Source organism: Propithecus coquereli, unplaced genomic scaffold, assembly GCF_000956105.1.
Source record: "Propithecus coquereli isolate 6110/MARCELLA unplaced genomic scaffold, Pcoq_1.0 Scaffold241, whole genome shotgun sequence".
NCBI lineage: Eukaryota > Metazoa > Chordata > Mammalia > Primates > Indriidae > Propithecus > Propithecus coquereli.
Window position 1 is genome coordinate 2,819,212 of NW_012147964.1, and position 11,463 is coordinate 2,830,674.

An 11,463-nucleotide genomic window follows, 5' to 3' on the forward strand; every position below is an offset into this window, starting at 1 on the left:
TCCCAACTCTTCCATGCTGCCCTTGTGGCATAAAAGCAGCCATAGACAATTCATGAACAGATGAGCGTGACTGTGTTCCAATAAAACTTTATTTACAAAAGCAGGCAGTGGGCCGGATCTGGGCCCGGACTGTGGTTCGCCAGCCCCCGCTCTCAGCAGTCCTTCATAGGACCTTTAGGCTGTTGTGAACTATTGCTGCATAATCAGTGAGCCTCCTGGAACATATATCTTTATACCCATGTTAAAGTTATCTAGGAGAAAGTTCTAGAAGCAGAATTGCTGGCAAAGGTCACACGCATTAGTAGTGTTGTCGCCAAGTTGCCTCCCGGGGCGGTGAACCCATTGACACGAGCACCACCCTCAGCCCAGCGTGAGGACCCTGTGTCCCCAGCCCCTGCCGACGGGACCAAGGGCACCCCGAGCTAACGTTCACATTCACGTCTTTAACGTCAGAGGGGCTCGTCTGTCTCCCAGATGTTCGCACTGTTTGTTTCCTTTTCCTTTGCCTGTTGTACAGATCGAGTGGGTTAATGCTTTTAGAAACCCTCATTTCTGTAAATGAAAATGACAAAACATTTATTTCAAACAGCACCCGAGGATGTAACATGCAAAGGAAGGGACCCCACCCACCCCCAATCCCACACCCCAGAAATAACTCGAAACCTTCTAAGACTTAAGTGTCTGGTGGCAGCCATCACTGCTGCATGACACGTCCTAACCACAGTGGCAGCCACACGCCCAAAGTGCCTGAGTCCTCTGAGGGGTCAGAGGGGCCGGGGTCCTGGCAGCCGCAGGGCCACACCGTTGCGGGTGGCGTCCAGCCACGTCCAGCATGTCCCTGAGGCCCCTCAGGCTCCGCAGGTCCTGACTGTTCTTGGCCCACTTTTGACCCAAGCCTGCCCCTCCTCCTGGTGCCCCATCTCTGTAGTGGACCCACTGTGTGCCAAGCCCAAGTCCCAGCCTCACTTCCTCCTGGCTCCTCCCCGCGGCAGCTGAGGACCCAGTCCCAGCCGCCTCTGTCTCCTGCTCCGCCTCCCGCTGCTCTCTTGCGGGGACTTGCTAGGTGCGGGGAAGCCACCGTGAACAGGACACTCAGGCCTGTGCCCGCACGGAGCAACGTAATGCCAGACCATGACAAAATGGAGATGTGGGGGCGAGGGGGCGGTGGGGACTGCTGCAGCCTGCCTGGGCAGGGACGGTCTCTCTGGGGAGGTGACAGGCCAAGGCCCAACAAGGGAGGACAGGAGTCAGCCACGCAGAGACGTAGTGATAGCACGTCCCAGGCAGATTGCATGGGACGTGCAAAGGCCCTGAGGTAGGACCACGCCTCCTCAAGGTGTGACGTGCAAAAAGCATGGGCGGCCCATGGCACGTGCCTGGTACTCATTGGTGTCCTCTGTGACCCATGTGATCACTCTGATCCCTCAGGCAGAATCTGCTCAAAAACCATGTTTCCCCAAAGATTGAAAACACCTGACATCTAAGATTGAGACCTTTTACCTGGGGAGAAAGGATCTTACTGAGAAAATTTTCTGAAGTGCTAAAAAATTAATAGAATCGGGCGGTGGATCCGCCCGCTGCTTGCTGCCTGAATCCTGCAGTCGACGTTTGGCCACGTTCACTTCTCCCGCCCGTTCTCCCATCCCCCGTCCATCTCGTTCCCCGGGTGCATTTCCAAGTCGCAGACCTCAGCATCCCACCAGCCAGCGCTTACGCGTGATTCAGCACGGTTCGCTAGAGCTTGCTATTTTTTAACTTGTCTTCTGAAATGTTGACTACTCCGATCAGCTGTTAACTCCAGAATTCTTAGCCTTTCCCAGCCCAGTCCAGGGAGTGAAAGTCTGACACACGACAAACGCACAGAAGGGCTTTATTTCTGCCTCTGCTGGTGAAAACCCCCCAATTCTCACCAACGCAGTGCCACACCGGGCGGGAACAGCAGCCACCGAGGTCTTCGTGCCCTTGAGGCACCCTTGGAGTACAGGGGTTCTTCCCAGGGCCTCTGTCGACTAGAGAGGATCATCTGCACGTGGCAGGCAAGAATTAACCCAGTGTGAGGCCAGCAAAGGACGAGCCATATAAAGCAGGGGTCGTGGTCTAGAGGGCGGGAACTCCTGAATTCCAGCTCTCCGGACGCACTTGCGGCATGGCCTTGGGGAGGTCGCTGGAACCTGGCCGTCTTGTCCTGCTCTGTTTAGTTCTAATTTTTGATGAGTTACTTCTCTTGGGTTTTCCAAAATTTTGTCTTTCCCCCCCCTCAATCTTCATTCCTTTCTCTTTTTTCTTATCTTATCACTCTGGGCAGCATCACTACCGCAGCGGTGGCTCCCCCGGCCACGCTTCTGTCTGGCGGTGGATGTTAATGCGCGCTTCATAACTTTTTGCCTTATGTTTCTTTTCATGGAAAGGCAGCCTCCCTTACCACCACCCTCCTTTTTTTCTTCTTTCTCTAGTTTTTTGATTTTGGGGGTTTTTTTTTTTGGACATCAAGTCCATGTTGAATTTTGTTGGAGACTTTTCTGGATTTGGAGATGTGATCATAGGGTTTTTCACTGTTGACTTTGGGTAAGTTCCCAAATTTCTCCAAATCCCCCGTTTCCCAGCCTGTGAAAGGGCAGTATAATGAATTAAGTGGCCACTGGCTTTGGTGCTCACAGGCGCCCCCTGTCTGCCCGCCTTGGGGAAGGGCCGTGGGGGACGGGGAAGGGAGGCAGGTGGCGGTGCCAGCCTTTTATTTCTAGGTCTGCTTGTTTTTCAGGAAACCCAGGTTTTTCTCCAGGATACTGTGGTTTTTAAAGTTGACTCAGCTCAGACACCATAGCGCTAGAAAGAAAGCCCAGGCGCGGGCTGTTCTCGGTGGCACGCTGGTAGCACGGTCCTTGGCGACTTGCTGGGCTCAGGACTGTGGGGTTGGGCAGCTGCACGAGTTCACATCTCTTGTCACTTCCTAGTGGACACCGTTGGCCAAGTGCCGTCAATCCCAAGACAGAGAGGCCAGTGGGGGTTAAAGACGATCTGGGTGAGGGGCCTGGCCTACGCACCTGCCCATTAGCAGTGTGGGAATCCGTGGACCTCTCTGAGCCTCAGTTTCCCCATCTGTAAAGTGAAGCTGTCAGTAGCGGCTACCTGGTCAGACTGGGGGTGAGGTTCTGCATGGGAGGGGCTCGCTTGGCTCGGCACCTGGCAAAGTGCAGCAGCTCAGGTATCTGCTGTCGCTGCTGTTTTTAACGTTTCAACTGAGGGCTTTTTGGAAACAGGGTCTTGCTCCGTCGCCCAGGCTGGAGTGCAGTGGCGTCATCACAGCTCGCTGCAGCCTCCAACTCCTGAGCTCAAACGATCCTCCTGCCTCAGCCTCCCAAAGTGCTGGAACTACAGGTGCCACCAAGCCCAGCCTCATCCGAGGATTTTTAACCACATGGGCTAGTGCAGAAGGTCTCACCCGGGGCGATGACACTGGGCGATGTCTGGTGACGTTTGTTGTTGCGACGACTGGGGAGGCTCCTGGCCTGGAGCAGGTGGAGGCAGAGACGCTGCTCAGCACCTGCAGGGCCCAGGACGCCCCACCCCAGAGCACAACCCGGCCCCAGTGTCCACAACGCCCAGGGGAGACCCTGGGATGGTAGGTGGGCTTTAGGAGGTGACTGGAGTCCCCAGACCGTTTGCGCGTCAGGAGAGGAAAGGCCCAGGGCAGGGCCCGCGGAGCATCCGACAGGCAGCCCAGTTGGTCCTGGTCCGTATGAGCCAGAGCAGAAGCTGAGGGTCGGTGTCAGTGACGAGCTTGATGCGGATTTGGGGTCCACGAAGTCAGAATGTTGAGACTTGGGACTGGACTTTGTCTTTATTTCATTTCTCCAGTAGCTGGTTTGTACTGTGTTTCGCGTCGTGCTTTTAAAATGTACCACTGAGTAGTTTCTGAAAAGTATATTTACAGAGTTTAGTCGTTACCACTAATTCCAGAACATTCCATTTCTCCAAAAAGAAGCCCCATCCCCATCAGGAGTCGCTCTCCACCCCCTCCCCAGCCCCTGGCAGCCACGAGTCCACTTTCTGGCCCTGTGGATCTGCCTGTTCTGCACGTTTCCTGTAAATGGGATCAGACGCCATGTGGCCTTCTGTGTCCGGCTTCTCTGACTGCGCGCGATGCTTCCAGGGTTCTTCCACGTCGTAGCCGCGTCAGAACTGAGCCATCCGTCCTACAGACGTATTTAATGCTGTTTGGAACGTACGAAATCCAAGTAGGATGGAGGAGTCAAAAACTCTAACTCTCCTCTTCTGCCCCAAAGAGGTCCCTGGCAGCAGGTCCTGGTATTTCTGTTAGAAACGCTCTGAGCATGTGAACGTGACACCTGTTTCCGTCAGCTGTTGCTGCGTAACGAACACCCCAGACCTGTGCCTTTCCACAGCGTCTGCTTGCTAATATGTCACCTGGGTTGGGTTCAGCTGGGCGGTTCCGCGGGTCTTTCTGGGGTTGGTCCTGCAGCCATGGTCAGTGGGCGGCACGGAATCCAAGACAGCTTCTGCACGCGTGCCCAGCCCCTCCACAGGGGTGGTAGGTTAGGGAGAGGATCCCCAGGTGTGGCCTTGGCACCTCGTCTGCGGGGCCCTGGCAGGCTGCACAGGGTCTCTGGTCCACATGGGCAGAGGCCTGCGCGGCGGGAAGCCAAAGGACAGACTGTCGCGGCAGATGGGGGAAGTGAGCCCACTTCCTGATCTCATGGGACCGCGGGCCTTCCGAGCTGCCTCTGTCCTCATGCCCTGGTTTGCTCAGTGCAGTGGGCCGGCGCCCAGCCCGGGGCACTCAGCCAGACGTGTGCTCGGCACTGCATGTGCTGGGAAGCAGGGTAGTGGTGGAAGGGACTTTTGGGGGCAGGGTAGTCAGGGGGAGGCCTCTGAGGGCGTGACATTTGAGCCAGGGCTTGGGTGAAGCAAGGGAGCAAACCCTGCCAGGCAGAAGCACAGCCTGTGCAAAGGCCCTGGGGCAGGACTGCACCTGGCATGTTGAAGATGCAGCGAGGAGGCCCATGTGGCTGGAGCAGAGGGAAGAGTGGGAGAGAGGGATGAAGGGAGGGTGGGGAGGTTATGAGGCCCCGGTGTGGTCATTCCCTGCCTCAGTTTCCACATCAAGCACATGTGGAGAACAGCTCCTGCTGAGAGGCCTGTGTGTGTACAGGGGAGAGGAACAGGCATGTCCTTCCATCCATCAGTTAGTCAACAAACACCCTTGAGTGTCAGCCCAGGGCAGGCCCTGCCCTGAAGGAGCCCCTCTGTCATCGGCAGCAGGGACCGAACGGGGTCTGCAGGGCAGGGTGGTGCCAGCAGGGCGGGCGTGGTGGCTGGCACAGAGCAGAGCATCCAGGCGGGGGATGGTAACGGCCAAAGCACAAGGCCAGGCGCCGACCAGGTGGCAGCTGGGCAAGGGGTGCCACTGTGAGGGGTGTGGCCTCCCGGGGAGCACAGCAGGTCCCGAGGGGTCACGGTGGGTCCCCTTCAAGGGTGGACAGACCTAGGCTCAGAGCACAGCCCCGGCGTGCGTGAGGAGGCGAGGTGGCTGCGAGGTGACCCATGTGGGAGCTGGTCGGCACGGCACGTGGCAGGCTCCCGTCACTACCAGGTCCCGGGGAGCCCGGGAGCCCCACCTGTGGGTGCTCGGTGAGAAGCCTGCTCAGAGAGGTGCAGGGGCCGGCTGAGGTCGCACGCGGGTGGGCTGGGAGCCCGGCTTGGAGGCTGAGGGGTCCTCGCCTGACCCTCAGGCGTGGGGAGCCGGGGAGGGGGAGCGGGGGGGACGCGGCTTCGCTCCGCACATCTGGCGCTCCCGCCGCGCAGCGCAGCTCGCCTCTCCTCCTCCTCCCCCCGACTATTTTTAAAACTTAATTTCCTCGAAAACAGGGTGGCTCATTCAGAAGATAATTAGTCACCTCGACATCGTGACAGTCCTTCATCGGGGCTGGGCACGTCCAGGCTCTGTGCCTGGGGTGGGCTCCCAAGAACCAAGCGTGGGGAGAAGGTGACACCCACTCCCCACCCGGCTGGTGGCACCGAGGCCTGGGCGCCTCCCGCCTCAGCTCAGAGCTCCATCCCGGGTCCCTGACCCAGGAGGCTGCGGCTCCCGCACCGTGGTCTGTCCCCACCCACAGGACGCCCTCCCGGCTCCTCCTGCTGGGCGTCGGAGAAGGGCAGCCCCAGGGGCCCCTGACCAGGTCTAGAACGTTCCAACTCGTCCGCCACCGGCTTCCTGCCCGCTCTCCTTTTCCTGCCCCCACGCCCTGGATGCAAAGCTGTGAATTGTTCTGCTGCTGGCGGCCATGCAAACGTGTCAGCACCTTCCGCCCCCCGCCGGCTGCCCGGGGGACAGACACAGGTCGTGGCCGGTGGTCCCTGCAGCCAAGAGGGACCGGAGCAACCGGCTCTGTCCTCCAGAAGGGGGCGCCCTGGGGAGGGGCTGAGCGCCAGACCCGACGTCTGCACCCGGGGCTCCCGCTCAGCACGGCCCAGCGGCCACCCTGTCCCCTCCCGGCCGAGGGCAGTTCCGTCCTTCCGTTAAGGCCGCAGCCGGAATCCTTAGTCATCCGGACTCCTCCGCCCCCTCCCGCGAGCACAGCCTGTTTCCCAGCCGCACATCCCTCCAGAGCCAGCCGCGCCCCCTCCTCTGCCTCCGCCCTGGCCCCAGTAGCCGCCCGTCACCCCTGTCCGGCCCCCTCCCAGCCGGTGTGGGATCCGGGGTGCCGGCCAGAGAGCCAGGGCCGGCGTGTGCGTGTCCCACGGACGCACTGGGGCCCTGCGAACGACAGACGTTCGTTCTCGCTCAGTTCCGGGAGTCCACGGTCAGGGCGTGGGCAGGGCTGGGTCCCGAGGCCGGGACGGGGTCTGTCCCAGGCCCCCCGGCTGCTGGCAGCGGCCGCATCCTTGGCAGGTAGCAGCATCACCGGGTCTCTGCCTCTGCCCTCACGTGGAGCCCTGCGTCTCTCTCACAAGGACACCGGTCCCGCTGCACCAGGGCCCGGCCCCGAGGTTCGGCCTCATCTCGGCCAATCACGTCGGCACAGCCTCTTCCCAAATAAGGTCACGCTCCGAGGTTCCTGAAAGGACGTGAACGTGGGGGGGACGCTCTCCAGCCCGTGCACCGGGCGGGCAGTGCGGGCCGACCACCATGACGGGGCGGCTGGGTCACGCCCCACGTCTTGGTTTAAGGCCGCCCCCTCCTGAGCCGCGTGTGCCCACGGCCCCCGTCATGGACATGCACGGTTTCTCCCTCGGGCTCGGGGGCCCCGGCTGCGTGTCTGGCCTCACCGTCACCGGCGCAGAACCGTGGGCTCCCTGCTGAGCAGCCCCAGCCACCTGTGACGTGCGCCCAGTGGGCGTCTGAGGTGGCACAGTGGGTCGTCCGTGCACCCGCTGAGGGCGGCGTGGGGGCCAGGGGCTCTGGCAGGGACGGCCGAGCGAGGAGGGTGAACGGGGCGGGGGCGACCCAGGCCTGGCTCTGAATTTCCTTCTCCTTCCACGTGACCCTGGGCGGGTTCTCTCCTCTCTCCGGCCTCACCGTCAGCATCTTTGAAGCAGAGACGCCCTCCCTGGCCTCTGTGAGGCCACTAGTGACCGGGACAAGAAAGACGTCACCCCTCTCCTCGCCCGAGGCCACGCCCAGCCTGGCGCCCACCTCCTCCCCAGCCTCTCCCCGTGTACCCCACGTGGTCCTGCCCCACCCTGACGGTCCACACGGGTCTGTCCAGACTGTCCTTATCCTCCTGTCTGCCTGGCCCAGAGCGGGGAGGGGGCGGCACCCCCCAGTGTGGAGCCGGCTTCTCTGTGGATTTGTGACAGTCCCCGCTGGACTTGCCGAGTGCCCATTGGTACTTAGGTGGCGTCGGGGAGACACTGTGCCCACCTGAGGGCCTTCCCAGCACCCAGCCCCACGGCAGGAGCACGGTCAGGTCCCTGCATCACTCTGACCTGCAGTCTCCTCGTCTGTGGAGGGAGAACAGCATGAGAATAATGACAGTCACTGGCATGGTCCGCCCTGCGCAGGTGCCAGCCTGTGGGTCCACGGTGCCTGGGGTGATGCTGACTTCGTAGTCCCGGCAGGATCACGTAACCCTGCTCGCTGCCACCAGCAGCCTGTGCGAGCCCTGAAGCCCATGGCCGTGTTCCGCACAGAAGTGCAGAGGCCTCTTCCTGCCTCAGGACCCTTGCACTGGCCGCCCCCTCCCCCGGGCTCCTTGCCTGCTCCTCCTCGTTCCCAACTGAGCTCAGAGGTCACCTCCCAAGGGAGGCCTCCCCTACCGATCTGCACCGCCGCCTGTCACCCCAAGTCACCCTGCTAGCCACTTGTAAAGGCAGAGGGCCTCTACGAAGAGCAGAGTGCCCACCCCACTTATGGCGACCCCCTCAAGGGCGGGGACCAGGTCTGGTGTGGACACTCAGTGTGCGTGCCCCACGGCTGCCATCGCAAATCACCAAACCTGGCTTAAGACAGCGCACGGCTCTCAGCTCCCGGTTCTGGGGTCAGAGTCCAAAGTGGGCCTCCTGGGCTGACGTGAAGGCGTCGCATGGCCGGTCCCTGCTGGGGGCTCCAGGGGAGGACCGTCTCCCGCCTTTCCCAGCGTCCCTCGGCTCGGGGCCCTTCCTCCCCCTCCAGAGCCAGCAGCACAGCGTCTTCCAGTCTCTGCCTCGGACCCCCCTGCCCCCTCGTGGGAGGACCCTGCGCTGACACTGGGCCCCCAGGTCATCCAGGACGACCTCCCCAGCTTAGGGTCCTTAATCACAGCTGCAAAGTCCCTTCCAGGGGTGGCTCTGAGGGGGTCATATTCTGCCACCACGCTCATCGAATAAACGATCCCTAAGCGAAGTCCGTTTCCAGATGAGGACCCCAGGCCCAGAGAGGCCGGTGGGTGACCCGAGGGCTCCGTGGAGAGCCGGGGGCGGGGAGGAGACAGAGACACCCCCCCCAGCCAGCCTCCTCGCAGGTAGGGACGCTCTCCCAGCCCGGTCTGGGCCTGGGCCAGTTGGTGCAAGGATTCCGGTGCCAGCAGGCCACGCTGTCCCCCGGAGCTGCGGCCCCTCACCGGGGCTGTGGGCCCAGGAGCAGGGCAGACTGGGAGGCCCCTGCAGCCTTCCTGTCCCTCCCCGACAGAGGGGGCCTGGGGGGCAGGCTGCGCGCTGTTCCTCCTGTGGTGTCACTCGATTTCCTGTGACCCAGGCGTCTCCTGGCCAGCTGGGGAGACGGGGCTTTGTGGGTTCAGAGTCGCTCAGTCATTTGCCACCCAGGACCGGGCGCCTGGAGGTGCAGGGGGCAGAGTCGGGGGCAGGTTTGCGTCCGCGGCCCTCCCCCCCCGTCCCAGCCTAGGCCCGGCCTCCGTGGTGCCCGAGTTCACTCCCCTCACCCAGCCTGGGTGTTGCGGCGGCAAAGCCTCCCACCTGCTGTGGGACCTCGGCGGCCCCCACCCGGGGTGACCGTCACAGGCCCCGCGGCCCCACCCTCTTACCGTATTACTCCCAGTCTGCTCAGCCAGTGTCTTTCCGCCGTGATGTGACCTTGAGATAGGCCCCAAGTGGGCACAGTTACCTGGCACTCGAGTCTCTTCCAGGGGTGCAGGGAGCTGAGGGGGGTGGTCCCAGGCCCCATTCTGAAGTCTCCCCTGTCTCCCGCAGGTTTGGCTCAGAAGAAGGCGGCCCCGACAGAGGTGAGTGTCCGGAGGGGCTGAAGGGCCTGGGGGTCCCAACTTGACCCGCTCGGTGAGGAGCTGTGTGGCCTTAGGGCAGCTCACTGACCTCTCTGGACCCCAGACACCATCCAGTGGCGTCAGGGGACTGAACGTTGTGTCCATCCTGACCTGGCAGCACATCCAGTTGCGGGGGCAGAATTTGGTGTCGGGGGGGGGGGCAATGAGGATCTGCGCAGGTTGGGGGGTTGGGCCCCAGGAGGGGGTGCCAGCAGGGGCTGCGGGCAGGGCGGCTTCTGTGGGTCCCAGGCCCGGGGGGCAGGACAAGTGGGCTGATTGGCGTGTGTATCCCCCCCACGTGGCCAGACCACGGATGTGGCTGGAGGCTCAGCCCTCGGGGGTTGACCCTGGTGTCACTTGGGCAGGCAGCCAGCTTGGGCACCGGGGCGTAGGGGGCTAGGGGTGGGACGGGGTCGGACGCTGCCCGGAGGGCCAACCCCAGGCCACCGGCTCCGCCGCACCCCTCACCCCAGAGCAGTCACAGCACCCCTGGCAGCCACACGAGGCGTGAGGCTGTGAGCATGTGCTCACGTGTGCGTGGTCACGGGTCCCTCCTGCTCCCACCCGCCCACCGTCCCCATCCGTCTGGAGTCTGGTTCCGAGAGCTTTTACTCAGCTGTGGGCATCTGCAGATGGGGGCGGGGCTGGGCACATGCAGGAAGGTGACCGTCCCTCCAGGGAATGGGAGCCGGCTACGAGGGCCATGCGGTAGCAGGAGTCCCGTGTGGCGTGTGTCCCTCCTCGCTGGGGATGCCACCTGCCACATGGGTCCTTCCAGGGGTCCTGCATCCACACTGAGAGCTGGGCTGGCATCGTCCACCTGGATGGGGACCTTGCTCTGAGTCCACTGTGGGGTGGGGCAGCAGGGAGCCAGCAAGGGGTGCGGAGCGGGTGGGGGTCAGTTCCTGGGAGGAGACCGCCCCCTGCTGGCTTGAGAGGAGACTCGCTGGCCCCTGGCAGAGCAGAGGCTGCCGAGGGCAGGAGAGGGGCGGGCGGTGCCACCTGGCTGACCTGGTAGAGGGCTGCAGGGCTCCCCGAGTGTGCATGGTGGGCGCTCCCTGCAGGCTCCCGAGGCCCCTCCTCCCACGGGGACAGCGGGATGGGTCATCCCGGCCAGCGGCACCCTCTCCCTCCGGAGAAGGAGCTGTGTGCAGTCACTCCAGCGTGGGGTCTCACCCAGGCGATCCTGCCCTCTGTGGTCCTGCCATGTCTGGGGACATCTGTGGTTGTCACACTGGGGGGAGCTCTTGGCCTGGAGTGGGTGGAGGCAGGGACGCTGCCCAGCACCCGCAGCGCCCGGGATGCCCCACCCCAGAGAACGAGCCACCCCAGTGTCCGCGGTGCCCGGGGGAGCCCTGAGTCCGGCGGGCCGAGGCCGCCTGGTCTTCCTGCCTTTCTGGAGCAGCCAGGAGTCCTGGCCTGGGTGTCCCCTGTCAGATGCCGCGCGCCCTGGCTGCCCACCGGGCCTGTGCCAGTGAACAGCCTCCCGCTGCACCCTGGAGTGGGCGGCACCCGCCCCGGTCCCCACATGCTCCCACTAGGCCTGGTGACCAAGCTCCTCTCTTGGTGGCGGTGCCTTTGTGACAACTTCACGTGTCCTGCCTCCTCCCCACAGGCCCTGTCGATGACTGGACAGCCGGGCCCCGGCCACGGGAAGAAGTTGGGTCATCGAGGCGTGGACGCATCCGGCGAAACTACCTACAAGAAGGTTCCTCAGCTGCTCTTGGCCGGCTTGCTGGGGTGGGGG

General features: G+C 62.8%; 1 protein-coding gene across 1 annotated transcript in view; it reads left to right on the plus strand.

Annotated features, from left to right (window-relative positions):
* Positions 1 to 9,645: 9,645 nt before the first annotated feature.
* Positions 9,646 to 11,463, plus strand: part of PIP5K1C (phosphatidylinositol-4-phosphate 5-kinase, type I, gamma) — a 25,393-nt gene continuing 23,575 nt past the window's right edge. The window contains exons 1-2 of the mRNA XM_012646150.1: positions 9,646 to 9,677; positions 11,332 to 11,424. Coding sequence (XP_012501604.1) covers positions 11,341 to 11,424 — 84 coding nt within the window. The 5' untranslated portion in view covers positions 9,646 to 9,677; positions 11,332 to 11,340. The remainder of the gene's footprint in view (positions 9,678 to 11,331; positions 11,425 to 11,463) is intronic.